The sequence below is a fragment of the Sphaeramia orbicularis genome, chromosome 21, assembly GCF_902148855.1.
Source record: "Sphaeramia orbicularis chromosome 21, fSphaOr1.1, whole genome shotgun sequence".
NCBI lineage: Eukaryota > Metazoa > Chordata > Actinopteri > Kurtiformes > Apogonidae > Sphaeramia > Sphaeramia orbicularis.
The window spans coordinates 24,975,016-24,993,033 of NC_043977.1; the positions used below are offsets into that span (position 1 = coordinate 24,975,016).

The window sequence follows — 18,018 nt, forward strand, 5'->3', positions numbered from 1 at the left end:
CTCTGTATGTGTGTTGTATGGCAGGACGAGAGTATATTTATATTTTTATGTGTATCGTTCCCTCGTGGATCACACTGGAGCCTTGAAACAGCTTCATTTAGCTTTGACAGAGAGATTATGATAATTGTGTTGGATGTTTTGGCACTGGAGAATTCACAAATCCTTTCTTCTCTTCAACAATCCACTCATTAAATCCATTCTTCCACCCGCACGTCAGCAGTGTTGCAATGTCTCTTTAAAATAACTCCCACCACAAAGCAGTCTTTTTCATATCCTTTGCTAGGCCAGGCTCAGCTCCATGAGTTGAATTATAGTGTGAAAAAGTCATTAAGTGGGATAAAGATACAAGGAATCGATGGAGCAATGGATACTTTGCAGCTCTCAATTGTCTCCAGTCCAGTGCACATGAGAAGCAGGGTGGTAAAGCCTGCTTGTTGTTTCCAGGTGAGCTCTCCAGCCAGTCCACAAACCCTCACTTACTGTGGAAGATCAATGAAAACAGACCTGCCCATTCAGCCGGATTCTCCTCAAATTTATTTTTATCTCTGCAAAGATTAATCATATCCGTATGTGTACAAATATAGATGTAAATGGATCACATTACAATGATAAGTATGTTATCCTGACATGCAAAATTCCATCTGCCAAATTGCAAAAAATAAACACTGTGGTTTCATTTTAAGGTTATAAATTACACTGAAAATCCCCCTGGACCACACCGCAAACCAAACAATGTAAACCTCTTAATTCCCTACAGAGTAAAAGACAGCAGCGACCAATCCTTCTTGTGTGTGGGCAGCTTTAAAATAGCGCCTTCGCGTGTCTCAGGCTTGTAATTTTAATAGTTGTGGAAACTGCTGGATAAATGTGACAGACGTTTCTGGTCTAAAGGATTGTTCTGCTTTATTCTCTCTCTGCACACAGAGAGTTGCACTACATTTCTCTCCCCTTAATGACACATAGATTTGACTTTTTCTCCCTTTAATTATATGACCCACCTGGCCCACAGTCTTTCCTTATGGAAACTAATGGCCAGTTGAAGCTTTAGTTGGTTGTCATTACACCGACAAGCCAACTGCAGCTGTCTGAGAGATGGGAAATAAATGACTTGACTGCAAAGGGAATTTTGGCCCTTACCAGTAGAAAATGTATTCATTAAAATAACTTCACACGATCCCATACATGTTATTTTTGTCTCTGATAAGCCATAGTGACATTCACATCAGCTGCTCAGCTTTTTAGTTGAGATGATGCGCTGCTCATTGTGCGGAAACGCACACTTTGTTTCCCTTGTCTAATTTAAAAACGAGTGTGAATATTCAGTAAATGCCTTCAGGTAAATAATTAATGCAGGACATTTAGTATTTATGGGGTCGAACTGCAGAACATGCACAAGACCTCTAATGACATATTAAATCTTAGACCAGAGCAAGTCAAAAGATATAATGTGACACTTGTAGTTTGGACCTCACATTAAAGGAGGACGAGGACACAGTGACTTGTCCCCAGGCTGAGACTGACCAAGATGATCTGGAAACTGGTCAGTAACCAAGTGTCAGACTTAAGTGTAATGTGGCCCAAAGCGTGTCAGTGCTGAGGTGTGTGTTGCCCTAAGTGTAATCCCACAACATGTGGTGGTGGGTTTGATGTGAATGAAATACTTTTTTCCCTTCACTAAGTTTAGCTGTTCCTTCCACAGCACATGTCCGTGTGTTTATGTGGAATGAGTCATTCATGCCTGTGGTCCATGCAGCCTCACAGCCCACTCATAACCTCACACTGCCAGGTTCCCATAAAGCAACAGTATCGATGCCAAGACCATGTATACATAAATATAGATTATAAACTGCTGAATTTGAGTGCCTATCTTCTACTTCCCATAAGGCTTTAGTAAGCCTGTAGTAGGCTATATTTTCAGTCGTCTCCGTCCGTGTCTCTATCTGTCACTCAGCTTCTCCACCGTCTCGCTCTGGGAGGCCAACCTTTCAGCATTTCCAATGATGTGCCTCGGAAATCTGTTTCCAGGGCAACCGGGGTACCAAATACTCTCCCAGTGGCTTCTTGTTGGTGCGTCCTTTGTTTACACTTTTGTGAGGATGTAGGTTGCTCTAAACAGACAAAAATCAGATCCCGTCCCTTACAAAAAAAAAAAAAAAAAAAAAAGCATATTGTGTAAAAAATCCATCTGAGGACAAAGTGGAACTCAGTGAATTATGTCATACACCCCAGAATGAGCAGGATTCAACATAATTATCATCAATTAAACCATGAATATGCGTTGGAACGTGAAGGCGTGTTTTCGGGTTGAGGGTCTGAATTATTTTATATAGCTTAGTCTAGTTAAAAAGGAGAAAATAGTAATAAATCCAGTTGATCCTTAGTGCTCAGCTGCGCGCACCGGGAGTTTCTCACATAGGCTACGCAGATCTCCTGAGAGGACAGGTATTATTTTTACCGCAAATTGTTATGTAACAAAGAACTATATATAAATAGGTTTCATTTGATTACGTCCCTCCTTTATTGGACTTGTTAAAAATCAACTCACGTTCGCCACTTTTAAGCCTTGCGCTTGCGCGTAACGAAACCGGGAGCTGTCCAAGTGCTGAAATGAGAAAAGGCGTTCCACTCCCATTCCTCAACAGAGGATGGACCTCCACCTACGAAACATCTCTCCTCCTAAGTAACAAGCGGGGCTATCTTCACAGACCGACTTTTTAGCCTAGAAACAACACTAAAGCACAGAGCTTCCAGCCGATGTCTTTTGGAGTTTAGCAACGTCTGGTCCACAGGGCTGATGTTTCTTCACACCTCTTGTATGAGAAATCTGGTTTTGGGAGTCAGAGTTTCATAAAACTAAACTATGATCTTTGGCTGCGTTGAGGAATGTCTCCTGTATTTTTGTGTGACACAAGAGAACCCAAAAGCTCACGACTTGGTCAGGAAGAAAACGAAATACCTATCTGGATTATGTGTTTGACCAATGTAAACATATGGAAGAAATAAGGAAGTGAGCACATGAGAAAACCACCAGGAATGAATCGCTGCTTTATTAAGGTTTTGGCAGCTTTATTTACATATTTCATGGAGACAAACAACTTCAGGTAAGACAGCATATTTATGGATGTCACAGACTGAAAGCAAATTATCGCTTAAAATGAGGCAGTCTAGTCAAATAATTACTCGGATCAAAATAAACAATTACTTTCTCTGCATGGGATCAAGTTTGGGATCGCTTGAGTGATTTCATCGACGTTAGTTACTTAGTACCTAATTAAAGCAGCGTGAATGGGTTTTGTTGATTGTATTGAGTTAAAAAAAAAAAAAAAAATACATACAAAACACTCATATGTGCAAATGTATAGTTTCTAATTGGCCAGTCCTTACGCATATATAGGAGCTGTGTTTTTAAATGTCGTTTTTCTTCACAGCAATCATTCTATTTATTTTTTAATGGAATTATATCATTTCCTAATAATATCTACTCCAGGATGATATGACAGAAAACTGTGTTGTCCACATTGCTGAAATTACGCAAGATTAGTCTGTTACATGCGTGCGCTTTAACGCATTTTTTAGTTTTCCTGTGCGTGCCCATCACTTCTCTCTCTCCTGTGTTTGAGCTGTGGTTTGTGTCTGACCAAGTGCTTCTTCTCGTTGTGTGTTTCAGAGTTGCGGATGCCAAGGAGCACGATTCCAGATCATCCTCTAACATGTCTCCGTCAGACTTTCTGGACTCTCTCATGGGTCGAACGTCCGGGTATGATGCACGAATTAGACCCAATTTTAAAGGTTTGTTTATCACTAAATTCGTCACATTGATCATCTTCACATACCTCTGATTCTCACTTCCCCCTAAACCACAATGTCATCACCTCACCATCTGATGATTTAAGTGAAGCTTAAACCCATCGGATTTCTGTTTTTACTGTATTTACTTATGTCCGTTTTTCCCCTTACACCAGACTTTAACATTATTGCTGATCTGAGATACTCTGATTGCTCTCTGTTGCCATGATACTGTGCTGCCAGTTCTTTGATAAGAACAATCAATCATTTTACATGACAGTAACATGATTGTCGCAGCTGGAATGAAGATATGCACAAATCTAACCCCATTTTTTAGAACAACACATGCTTGTTTTAATTGGGTTAAACTAACAGATAGAATCCATTAAATAGCAATTATGAAAAAGACAAAAAAAGTCCCTTGTAAACATCAGTCAACTCTAGGGTCGCTAAATGGTACTTGTGGCAGACAGGATGCCACCATGACAGGCCAAATGATGGATGGTGGCCCCATGGCAAGGCTGCAGGCAACTGACTTCCTTTCTTGTTGTGTTGTGATGTTGGGGACACACACGGCATCTGTCACCACAGTGGAGTTAAATGAGGAGAGGCTGGCCCACCGGGGCTTAGGCCCCACTCCACGCTGGGTCAGGACGGATGGGATTTGTTGGTTTTTGGGGGGATTCCGGTCATTGAGACATCCAGGCAGTCACTGAGAATGTTCTGCTGGATTCAGAGGAAGCAGCACAGAAACACATGGCCCAGATCTTTCTTTTCTGTCTGTGAGAAAAGAAAAAAGCTGGAATGACCTTAAGCTGTGAGGCTGGTCTGTTTAAGACCAGCTGGCATTTTACGAGGAGACAGCAACAGTTTCAAACTCAAAGATAAGAAGGGGCACAAATGGATTATCAAAAGGCAAAAAATGGATTTACATTTGTGCATTTGCTGTCTTTTTTTAAGGCAGATGAATAGTTATTCATAAAGTTTCCTGTCTTGCTCACAGTCTTGCACCTTATAGAGAAAAAAAAACTGGCACTTCTGCACAAACCCACTGTGATGTAAACAGATGATTTTCGTGGCAAACCTGCTACTCATACTTTGAAGTGAATGTTGAACTGTATTTCTGAAGACTGACCTAGATTTCCTTGCTGAGTTTGTTGTGAGGAAGTACTGCTTTATTTTTCTGCCTCTGCTGTTAAATGTAGCTACCTGACGACAAACTGAGGCAAATATTAATACCAAGCTCCATGCAATATTGATGAGGAAAGCACAGTGGAAGGGCACTGGAAGGGCTTACAACTGCACTTGTCAGATAGAAAAAAAAGATTTGCACTGACTTTAAAAAGATTTGAGTTCAGACTACTCTCTGTGGAGTTGAAATAACACTGCTCACCCAGTGTGTTGGATAATTTCATTTAAGACTGTCTCAGTTAGGAAATCCTCTTTTGCTGTCGAAACTAACAAATAATTAGGTGCATGTATGTATCGGTGTGCATGTATCTCACATTTGCTGGAAGACAAGAGAATGCAATATGAAATCTGCTGAATATCCCTACAATATTTCTAAAGTCATTGTTGCATGATTGTATTATATTTTCACTCTGATATATTCAGATATATGGAATTTAATTGCTTTTTAATGGATTATAGGGAAAATCATTCTCAACTAAAACACATGGATTCTTTTGTATCTGGTGTTAAAAATAACCCTCTCCCATGCCTCCATCCTCTCTTGGAGCTTTCATAAAAACACACTGCTTCTTTGTATTAATGCATGTTGACATACACAGAGAAACAGCAGCTTGTAACCAACAGACCCAAATTTCCTGATGAAACATCTTCACAGCCCCAAACCCAGTCGCCCTTGATGATATGGTTTAAGGCATTTTCCTGTCATGTCATTGTCATTCCATTTCACAGGTCCCCCCGTAAACGTTACATGCAATATTTTTATCAACAGTTTCGGCTCTGTCACAGAGACAACTATGGTGAGTCCTCTGGCATTTTGGCTGATTTCTGTCCTGTGTCAATGTGTCAATGTGTTATCTATCCCTCAACCTGCAGGTCCACCAGTTAATGTTACCTGCAACATATTTATCAACAGCTTTGGTTCTATAGCAGAAACTACAATGGTGAGTTGAGTGTGGTTTTTGGACATTTTCTAAAGCCCCGCCCCCTGCTCTGGAGTAACGGCTGAATCATCTTGCTGTAGCCAAACTGATCAACCTTTTTTTGTTGTTTGTTTTTTACATTTGTCATTACTAACATTTCATTGCTATGACTATCTACTGTTCACAAATATAGTTTATTGGCGGGTCCATGAGGTTCATGTTACATCCAACAGGCACAAATAAGGTTTTCTCACTTGCTACCCAAACATTTATTGGGTTTTTGCTTTGGTTTGTGGTTTCCCTTGTGTTCATGTTAGTCCAGGTTTAATAATTCATATAATAATTCTCAACTAGTAAGTCACTGTAAGTGCAGCCAATAGCTTGTAAGTGTGCGGCTGGGGTTCATGTGATGCATGAATGCATCCAGCTGCCAAAGGGGAATGAATATAAAACCTGCGATTGAAACTAATCACGATCAAAGGATTTATAATGAGTGATAATACTACTTAGATCATGAATGGAGGATGTTAATTTGTGCAGGAGCTGGGAGTCATAAGATTGCCAGGGAATTACACAGCTTTAGACATGAATGCAAGTATTTGGAACCGCCAATATGCTTATGAAATGTCAAACAACATAAAGGCTTCTCATCATCATGACATATCAATTACTATGAACAACTGACTTTTGTTGACATGCAGTTTACAACCAACTGCACTGTCAAAGTTTTTCCCATTTGTATTATCTTCTTCTCTCTGTAATGACACTTACATAATAGTTGATAAGGAAGTTAGAAAGTTATTTTGCAATTTAAAACTTGTTCATTAGATAATCATAAAACTGTTCATGTGAACAGATGTATTAAATGTACAATTTTACATAGATGTGTGTAATATTATGTAATAGTATGCAGATGTGCATTAAAACCCATTTTCATTCATTCTCCATTGTATTATTTGTCATGTGTTGAATATATTTTATAACTGAATGACATGAAATACAAGAATATATATGGTAAAAATAAATCTGTAAATGTTTTTGTTTTTATTTTACAGCTATTTACGTATTTTAGACATTAAGTCACCATGACAACACACCAGTAATGTAATGGATAATATTAAAAACAGATAGAGACTTGTTGCCAGCCATTCTCACATCCCAGATCACTGCACTTCAGAATATGCAAAGCTGCTTGTCATCTCTGCAGGATTACAGAGTGAACATCTTCCTGCGGCAGAAGTGGAATGACCCTCGACTGGCATATAGTAAATACCCAGATTCCTCGCTCGACCTGGACCCGTCCATGCTGGACTCTATATGGAAACCTGACCTTTTCTTCGCCAATGAGAAGGGAGCCAACTTCCATGATGTCACCACAGACAATAAACTGCTGAGGATCTTCAAGGATGGCACCGTTCTCTACAGCATCAGGTGAATATTGAGTTGAGAGAATAAAAGGTTTTTACGGTTTTTAAGGTTTGCATTTCACATTGTAGCACTATAGCTGAAGAACAGAGTCTGTCTCCGTGAAAATGATGCTGCAGAGAATCAAAAGCTCTGAAGCTGAGATTACCCCAGGACATGTTCATTTACTGCTTCTTTACATTTCCTCTCAAACATCAAAGACTGTCAATATAAAGGGAACAGTTCTAAATGGATTTTATCGCGTTAGGATCTCTCCTTTGAAATGGCACAATTCACTGAACTACTGTGCATCCCCGTGTGCAATGTAAAATTTTAATGAAAGAACACTGATTACAAGGGAGTAAGATAATCCCAGGGCTACTGCTGAGAATCCAAAGTGGAGATAAAATCGAAAGAGAAGGTACAAAATGGAAATCTGTCTTTATGTTGCTCACCGTGTATGCATGAATAACCTCTCGGGAGACTCAGAAAACATGTAACCCACTTCAGATGGATGTCACTTTAAAGGCCTGGGAGCCAAAATTTGAGTAAAACTCAGTACGAGATATGAAAATTTGTTATATTTCATTTTAATACAACCTCACTCATACACAGCATTCAATTTTCTCTTCAATGATGTGATATAAAGCAGATCAATTTTGAGTCCATTTAGAGAGCAGCTCGATGCTGAGCGGTGCTCAGGTGTGGAGGCAGAGTGGGTCAACGGGAGAGATGAAAGGTGGTTAGCCACTTTCTCCATTCATGAGAGAAATGGCAGAGAGAGGGGACTGCAGAGTACAATGCATCACAGAGACAATAAGTTGCAGTAATGAAAGTGTGATAGGAACCTGCTGAAGGGAATCCAACATGATGTGCCAAAGGCGATCACCTGAAAGAAGCACACAATACAGAGATGAGAAAAAACGCACCATGTATAATTCAATTTTGTAAGCAAATAATGTTCAATTCTAACGACAACGAAATGGCTCAAAATTGAAGAAACTAAACAAAAATAGTGACATGGACATCACAGTTAGGTGCAAAAACAGCATCTGGGCAAAACTGTCTGACACTATGAAGAACCAAGTAGTAACTTTCTTGCTTTGGGCAAATTATAAAGATGTTAAAACTTTAATCAGAATGTTTTTCAGAATCTGTACCACATATTCATCAGTGGAGTGTAATTTTACTGTTTGACTCTGCCACTCCTCATAGGCTGACTCTCATTCTGTCCTGCCCCATGGACCTGAAGAACTTTCCAATGGATGTTCAAACTTGCACAATGCAACTTGAAAGCTGTAAGTGCTGATTTTTTCTTACAGAGCTTTAAGATTGCAAATGTGTTATAATGAATACTGAATGTTTACTCGTTTATCCTGTGTTTCTAGTTGGCTACACCATGAATGACCTGATCTTCGAGTGGTTAGAGAACGGTGCAGTGCAGGTCTCAGATGGACTGACCCTGCCTCAGTTCATTATGAAGGAGGAGAAGGAGCTGGGTTACTGCACCAAACACTACAACACTGGTTAGAGGCCACACACACATACTGTCTATATATCATACAGCTAACATTTATCCCATTGTTACAAATGTATGATATGTCTGTGTGGTTCTTGCATTTGTCTGTCTTCTATTTGTCTATCTTGTAACAGGTAAATTCACCTGTATTGAGGTTAAATTCCATCTGGAGCGACAGATGGGCTACTATCTGATCCAGATGTATATTCCATCCCTCCTGATAGTCATCCTCTCATGGGTGTCTTTTTGGATTAATATGGATGCTGCTCCTGCCAGAGTAGCGCTGGGCATCACCACTGTGCTTACAATGACCACCCAAAGCTCTGGCTCCAGAGCTTCTCTTCCAAAGGTAAAAAAAAAAAAACAGTTTTTTTTTTCTGTTACAGCATGATAGTAGGTGTGGTTTACAACATTTTTCAGTTATATGTTGTAAAAATAAAGAAGCACCAAATATTGTAGACATTTTAATATATTAAATGTCTACAATAAGGCTTTGAGGACATGCAATTCTGAGAATGCAGAGATGGTCCCTTTCAAATATTTAGATGAAGTTAGTTATTTATGTTGTGATTTGAAGATGAAATGAATGAACTGTGCACAGTTTCCACCACACATAAATTAACAATGGTATAGTCAGGAAGATAATTAAATTTGAATTCAACATTTCACAGTATTTGTGCTTTTAAGCATATTCACACATTCATTTTAATGTTTGGATCTGTGTTGGTTATAAGGAATAGTGGTTGAATTTTCAGATTTTTATCCCAGAATTTTTTTTAAACAACAGTATTATTAACTTATTTTAGAAAAATGATCAGAAATAATGCTGGGAGTCACACATTGATTTTTAATTTAAAAGCCTGTCTGCCAGACTCTGCTGTTCGGAAGCATTAAACATTTGTTTACAAGTGTTTGCTCCTGGAGGATTCTGTTGGGTTTCTGTAAATTGGCTTCAAGTCTGGTTTCAGCCAACTCGATATGTAAAATGTCATGAGATAACTTTTGTTATGATTTGGCGCTGTATAAATAAAATTTGAATTTGGATTTAAACATTAAACAATTCATTAAAAAAGAAACAAGGGATGCTTTACAGCTGACTGTCTATGGTATATTACTTGGCAAGAGGTGACTGATTCTTCATTCATGCCTGTGTTACTGAAAAGATAGATCTTATTTTAGAGATCATAAAAGCACAACACTTTTAACCTGATGTCTGCAATTGGCAGGATTGAACCACCTTCTTGTTTTCACTGAGCGGATGCTCTCATCACCTGTACGTGCACGATACCTTATTTTCAATCAGGATAAATTGACATGCACATATTGCAAAGGGGTCTTCAGGAACTGAGTCAGATCTTAATGATCAATTATTGTGCACAAAAGGCTTTGGTCACACCAGAGATTCTCACATGAAAGACACATATGCTGATAAATATTTAAAGAAAATTCGAGAGCCTCCATTCAAACACACAAACAATACCTAAGTATGGCACAAGAGCCCTCAAAAACTGAAATGTTTTCTGTATATGCTAATCAGCTGTCATGCAGAGGCAAGGTCAGAGGAAGACTTCAGCATCATCCTCACATGAGACAGATCAAAACTTATGCTAAAGGTATAAAATAATATCGTGTGCTCCTTTTACAGTATATGTGGCAGACATTATTTGCCTCTGCTTATTGGCAGCTTTTGTTTTTTTTGTTGGCAAACAGTAACTGTAATTATAGTGATTTACATGTCACAGAAATAATGAGGGAAATAAAAACAGGAGGAGAGGACAAATGCAACTGTAGATCACCCACAAGGTCTAGCAGATCTAAAACTACTAGTGTACGGATTGTATATTTTAACTCCAAGTATTGATCCATGCTCTGTTTGACATGTTAGCTGATGCTGTCACCTTCAAGGATCTAACAGAGGACTTTTTTGTACTTGCTTGCAGGTCTCTTATGTGAAAGCCATTGATATCTGGATGGCTGTGTGTCTGCTCTTTGTATTTGCTGCATTGCTAGAATATGCTGGGGTTAATTTTGTCTCCAGGCAACAGAAAGAGTTTCTCCGCTTAAGGCGAAGACAGAGGAGGAATCAAAAGGTAGGCTTTCAATGTCTTTACAAGGTTGTTTGCTTAATAAACTGTGGAGGGTAAAGCTGTGTTATTGATATTCAAGTTAATTAAGATTTCACTACTTTAGCAGTGATTGATTAAAGTGCATCATGGGTTTTAAAAGTATCTGATGATTAAAGTGGATTAAAGGGGCAATATATCAAATTAAGATCTAAAAATGAAGTTCAGAAATCAAACAAAGGAGGGCAGCATTTTACCAGAGAGTTGTGATGTTTGAACCCCCCCACTACCACCACCACCGTGCCATGGTTATATTATTAAAAATGGGTGGAAAAACTCCAACATGATAGCCTTTCAACTAAAAATATCTCACTGGCATGTATGGTAACGGGATTTTTGGCTTCCATGTTTGTCAGCCACCAGCATCACTCACACCTCCCCACTCTAGCTCACGCACCCACAGACTTCACAGTGAGGTGACATCACAGTCTCTGGGTGTTGAGAAGATTTAACAGAATCTTCATCTTAAAAACTGACAATAGAAAAAAATTTAATCCAATTATGATCTCATTGAATGTGTAGATTTTGTCTCTGCAGTACCACAAGTGGCCACTGGGGTGACTTACAGTTTCCAGGTCTCTTAAAAGGGTCATATTTTGCTAAACCCACTTTTATTAGTCTTTGGTACATTTATTTGTGTATTTGGACCCTAATAGTTCTAAACGTTTGAATTTGAACCCTCCAGGTGCTGCAAAGCTATCTTTATATTCATTTTGGCAAAAATCAAGTGGATTTCTACAACCTGTTTTAATTCCTGCTTAATTTGTTACATTTTATAACTAATTAAGTCACGATATTTGCCCATATAAGGCCAAGACTTCGGACGAACATTTCTCCGAGTACGCCGTAATTAACTAACGAAATGATGAAAACTAGAATTGAAAAAACATTTTTGTTAACTGAAATAAATAAAAACTATAATTAAAAGAAAAAAACGATAACTAACTGAAACTGTATTGTGTGCTTACAAAACTAACCAAAACTTATAAAAATTATGGATAAAATTCTCTTCGTTTTTGTCTTTGTCAATGTCGGATTGATACGAAAGCGATTTATTTCGCTCTAGCAATTTTAGCTAGTGGCACCGTATGGCACTTCACGATCCGTCATTTCTCGTCACTTGTCATTTAGAGTCATCTTCTCGTCCCCACTCTACCTGGAAACATGGAGACTAAAGTTGGGAGAAAGCAGCAGAGTCCTGTACGGGATTTATTTGAATACAACAGCGAGGAAGATAAAAGATGCGACAAAACTAAAATTAATACTAGAACTAAATTAAAACTAAGCATTTAGAAAAAAAATGAAAAGTAATAAAAACTAGCAAACATGCTCTAAAAACTAATTAAAACTCACTGAATTAGAGAAAAAAAAGTCAAAACTAAATAAAACTAAACTATAATGAAAAACCCTAAACTATTATAACCTTGGTAAGCAGCAGCGGTTGTAGTAAAAACTGAAAATATGTCCAAACTTCGAGCCGATTACCTAAAATGTTCAGTTGTTGGTTGTATTAAAGAACACAAGTGGCTGAATGGGACAGAGCAGCACAGTCAACATCCTGGAGGGGGCGGGGCGTGAAGTGGCTCATTTCCATTTTGAAGGGCCAGTGCTCAAAACGACCTTTCTGGCGTCATTACTCAGAAATAGGATTGAAGATGGACCTGTGGAGTTGAATTAATGAAAAATTCAGACCCAAGCATAGCATTTACAGTATATGTAGACCACAGGGAAATGTTTTAAATGCATACATCCATTTAAAGAAAAGCAAAATATCCCTCCTTTAATACATTCAGTCAGCACTCACTTCCCCTCTGCTAACAGACTCCCTCACGACATGAATTAACAACAGCCTCTAAGCCAGAACTACACATTGTAAATGACAAGATGGCAAGATTTAACAAAAGCCCTATTTGCACAGGACTAGTATAATCTGTAGGCCACCGGTGAGTTTAGAAATCAACCCCCTACGTCTGTTTTTCATGTGTCGCATTTGCCAGATACAAGGAAAGTCTGTTCTTTGCTTGAACTGACTGACATTATTCCTCTGATGTCAAGACTCACCACTTACAGATAACTAAAGACCGAAAGATGTTCCTGACTGTCGTACATGTCATCCATCACATCATCCTCTGACGTTTCGCTCTTCTGAAGGATTTAAGTCTGCTCTCTCAGTGAATACCCATGATATTTGTGACATGACTTCCTTGTATTTCTAACAAGAGCTCTTCAACACCAGCACTGCCTCCATAGTTTGACAAGAAAATAGGCTAAATAAATGTACAGAGGAAGCAAAGTTTACTCCAAATTGCACAGATGTCGATTTGGCTGCGCTAGTCTGTGCAAATAGGGCTAAAGACATGACAAGTTTTTTATGTGCTGTCTTTTTTTGCAGGGATTAGTCATATAAATACACAGGCTTTAGTTGTTATAATACAATGGCTTTCTTCCCCATGGTTAAATGTTCCACCAAAACAAGTTTTCCTAAAAAACTTTTTTTTTATTGGCAAAGGCACTGTTGCTGCTTCCTGTACCCAGCACTGCTCGAGAAAAGAATGACTCATTAAAAGAAATAGAAGCTCATCAAACAAGCCAGAATTTTTTTTATTTTTTTTTCCCTTTTTCAGAATAGTGGATAGTGCCAGGCCTATCTTTGGAGCAGATACAGACTAATAACTCCAAATACCAAACAAAAATATTACAAATTATCCCTTTAACCCATAAAGACCCAGTGCTACTTTTGTGACAGTTCCCAAATGCCTTTTTATCTCTGTTTTTAATATTTCTCAAGGGATTTATCACCATTTATTCTAATATTATGCTTTGTGTTTTGTATTTTTCAGTGAAAATCACCTATTTTCCAATATTTAATTTACTGATCATGTAGATGTCCATGAAAGCTCAGATTAACCCTTTCATGCATAGTGGTCACTCCAGTGGACAGTTATTCTACAGCTGTTCTCTTGTATATTCATGGGTTTTGTTGTTTTAGTTCCATATCAGCCAACACAGTGGACACTGATGCATCATCCCATACACTGACATTCAGACCATTACTGAAACTTTGCTGTTGTGGATAAACCTGATCTGCACTAACATGTTTCAGCGTTAATCAATTGTTATTTGTTTGATTTTTTTTTTTTTCATATGATCTCCATGAAAATAGTAATAACTAGCATTAGAATATGTTAAAATGTGAGAAAACATCTGATTTTTTTTTTTATTTCATTGTTTTCATATCACTTTCTGATATTGGGTTTTAAACATGTGCCTTTATTTCGAAAGTTAAATGCATGGACATTTTTGTAACTATGAAAAAAAAAACAAAAAAACTTGATCACACTGTTTTTTTCATGCCTATGGAGGAATAAAGACACTCAAGAAAAAAATCTTAACTAAGGTTCTCATAATTAATGCATGAAAGGGTTAAAGTTGAGGGTTATTATATCTACAACAGAAGAAAAAGTGACTTTATCAGTAAAATACAGTATATCATTAACTGAACATAAACCCAGTGTCTCCATCCACTGTCATTGATCCAACTCCATGGGTTTTACTGGTGAATCAATGTTGTAGAAGATAATGGTGTCTCCACGGTAACTATGGAGCCTCTGAACGTCCAAATGGGTCATATCTGATGACCATGGATTGATAGGATTAATGGATCAACTGGTATTTTACATGTTAGATCAGTAGATGCTTTTGGTTGCTTATATGTTTGGGTCTTTATGGGTTAATATTCATATAAATCCAGTGTTTGGAGGTTCTTTAAGGCAATTTTGAGTTTCAGTCTTTAAAAAAAACATACAAAACAAGTCCTCATGTGTGTCTTTTTTTTTTTTTTCAGGATGATGATATGCGTGAAGGCCGCTTTAATTTTGCTGGCTACAATATGAGTCAGTGTCTGCCAACGAAAGACGGCTCAGCTGTTAAGAATGCTGCTACAGCTCCGAACCCTCAGCCATCAGTACCAAAAGACATAGACACCATGAGGAAGAAGTTTGTAGACCGAGCCAAGAGGATAGACACAATCTCCAGGGCTGCCTTTCCTCTGGCGTTTCTCATCTTTAACGTCTTCTACTGGGTTACCTACAAAATCATCAGGCACGAGGACATCCACAAAAAGTAAAGACTGTGCCCTCGACAAATAACATTATATTTGTCTTTTTCTCAGATTGAGAAATGCTCAGAAAGCACAGTGATATGAGATTAGAGCCTGTGCATTGAGAGGCAACGCGGTGATGATGGTTTTGTTCATTCAGGGATAATGTATAATGTTTGTCATACAGTATTGCTCATGTTCTGATAACGTGAACAGTTTCTGAGACTCAGATGCTTTTTTTTGGTGTTGGTGTACTGCTGCATAAAATTTCCTGAAGGATCTGGAAAAAAAACAAACAGATTTTGACTCAAGGCTTAGAAACATGCTGGAGAAGACGGACCAAATTTTTTTCATGACAAACAAACATTCCGGAAATTTCTAATTGTAGCTTAGCCGGACCCTTATTCATAGACTTTCTGTGACTGAACAAAAGGGTATTTCTTATCAAGGACATGAGATACTGTTTTATAATGTAGTGTTGTCACGGCACTTCTTCACCATTTCTATAAAGTAATGCAGCAAAAATCACAAAATAAGCACATATGGATGCATCCTCTGAACATTAGGCAGCAGCACATGTCTCAGGCATGAGCATGAACAAAGCAGATGAAAATTGGAATTGGACAGTGCATTTTTATGAAATACCTGAAGCCTTAGAAATCAAAGATTTGGTGAGATGAAGTGCTGTGGTTCTCTATTTTTTCAAGCATCTCCTCTTGGTCAGTGCTCTATCGGATCCATTTCAGCTTTTCTACCTGTTGCCAGATATCCAAAGGTTCTTCTTCTTCTTTCCTTTCTCTCTGTCTGTATTATAAATCCTATTCATGGCCAAATGATGTCACCTAAAATCAATTTATGTTCATTCCAATGCTTTGAAAGTTATTTTTTATTTATTGAAAGTAATTTATCTGATACACTTTCATATGTCTCACAGATTAAGGTACGTGAAGTATGATGGTAAATTTTTTGGAAGACTATAGGTAAAACCTACAAACTGTGAACATGCACTGCATTACTCAATGTTGTCAGATGCTCATGTCCATAAAAAATTCATTTATATTCTAGGTAAATGCACCAGGTATCTTAGGTATGGTTTTAGAGTTTGAAGCTATGTTTTTGTAGATTTAGTCTAATGAAATATTTATTGTAATGGAGGAAAAAAAACAAAAACAAACTCTGTATACTTTGTAAACCTCCGCTGTGGACTGTTTCCCTTCACTTGATGTGCATCGGTTTGCTGAATGGTGACATAATGGTAGATGGATTCAACAGTGAAGTTCAGATCTGCAAAACATCCACGGTACAGAGCAGCTAATGGTCCTTGCACTTCTGATATACTGTTGGGAAGACCTCCTTTATTCAATGCTGGTCGTAAGAAAGGTTGTTTCCTGGCCTGTACATCAATAAAATGTGCACCATATTAACTTTATTTCCAATTCTGTTGTCATGTATAAAAGACAAATCAGCTCACTTTTTGCATCTGGCTTTGTTTATTTATTTATGCATGTATGGAACAGATTACAGAATCTCAAACTGGATAAAAAAAAGTGGCTTTCTCTGTAAGAAATGTATAGAGGGAGACATTTATTAAAAAAGAAAACCTGATAAAAGGAATCTGATAAAATACCTGAAACACATGAAAATCCTCTTCGCACCAGGTTACAGATCCCATCAAAGGAAACGACAAACACAGTCTCCACTCATGCAGCTTTAACGTCGGGGGCAGTGACACACGCCATGGATCGCTGGGTGGCCTGGGGTGACACAGATATGATGTGACAGTAGGTTCCATTAATGCATGATAATGGACTTCACACAGTAGTGTAGGGGTTCTATCATGTAGACCTCACCAGCCAATTGAATGGAAAATACGACTTCACAGAAGACACGACAGTGATATGATGATTGTGTGTGAGATTCACACACCAGCAAACAAAAATGCTTCATACACAGTGCACACCTCTTGTTCCTGAGATTAGAACAAACTACTGTTAAAAAAAAAAAAAAAAAAGAAGTCTTAGACCACCATAAGGTTTGTTGTTTTAAAAAGACTATGACCACACATATGCATTTCCAAGTCTCTGTATTATATGTACAACTGGAGCATGCTGCAAATATTGTAAGCAATATATATAAAAAAAAAACACATTTCAGATAAAAAAAAATTACGTTGTTGAAGCTATATGAGATCATCTGGACAAAGAAAAAGATAAAAAACCATGAAAGCCTCGAGGACATTCTGAAGCTGGTGTGCAATATAACACAAGATTATTTAAGACAACATCCAGACAGCAACCCAAGAGAGTTGAAGATGTACAAATGGAGGTCACACTAAATAGGGTCTTCATTCACAGAAACCAATTTTATGAGTATTTTAATACTGTGCACATTTTTCTTGTTGGTCATAAAGATGCATGCCTGTTAAAACCCTGCAAAAACAACAAAGCTAAGACAACACAGTACTGTATACATACTGTATACACACATCAAAACAAAATATACCATATCCCCTTTGTAGAGATAAACATGCAGGAGTGACTGCAGCTCCTGGTATCCAAATATATCTCTATTATTCCACTACTAATATTATTTATTACACTATGGGCAGGTTAGGTTTCTTAATTTCATTTTGATTGGAAATAAACACATTGTCTAAGACACATTTATCGAGGACTTGCCTGAATCATTCAATTTCTTTTTAAATGCTCAAAACAAAAGGATTATAAACTAATCAATAATACTAATCCTCATGGAAACACCATTACACTGACACAGCCTTACATAACTGTGAATTATTACTATTATTGTTTCAATATGCAAGGCTGCAACAGCCTTATTTAATCAAATTTACTCTGATAGAAATGAAAAAAAAAAAACTAATATTTGCAGCTTTTTAATTGTGTTGTAAAGGGAAGCAACTTTCCATCATTCATTAAGATTTAGGGGGCTGCTGTGTGAGGTCTGAGAGGCGAGAAA

The 18,018-nt window shown here is 37.8% G+C and overlaps 1 protein-coding gene across 5 annotated transcripts; it reads left to right on the forward strand.

The window, feature by feature from the left end:
- Positions 1 to 2,410: 2,410 nt before the first annotated feature.
- glra2 (glycine receptor, alpha 2) lies at positions 2,411 to 16,512 on the forward strand. 5 transcript variants are annotated; one of them, XM_030125011.1, is made up of 9 exons: positions 2,411 to 3,101; positions 3,668 to 3,789; positions 5,707 to 5,918; positions 7,105 to 7,328; positions 8,517 to 8,599; positions 8,690 to 8,827; positions 8,955 to 9,169; positions 10,761 to 10,910; positions 14,788 to 16,512. In XM_030125011.1, exons 1-9 carry the CDS (start codon positions 3,016 to 3,018, stop codon positions 15,067 to 15,069), a joined length of 1,512 nt encoding a protein of 503 aa, XP_029980871.1. In that variant the 5' UTR covers positions 2,411 to 3,015; the 3' UTR covers positions 15,070 to 16,512. The 5 variants fall into 5 exon arrangements, with proteins under 5 accessions (XP_029980871.1, XP_029980875.1, XP_029980874.1 ...); XM_030125015.1 differs by having other exon boundaries at positions 2,415 to 3,101; positions 5,707 to 5,774; XM_030125014.1 differs by having other exon boundaries at positions 2,416 to 3,101; positions 5,851 to 5,918.
- Positions 16,513 to 18,018: the final 1,506 nt, after the last annotated feature.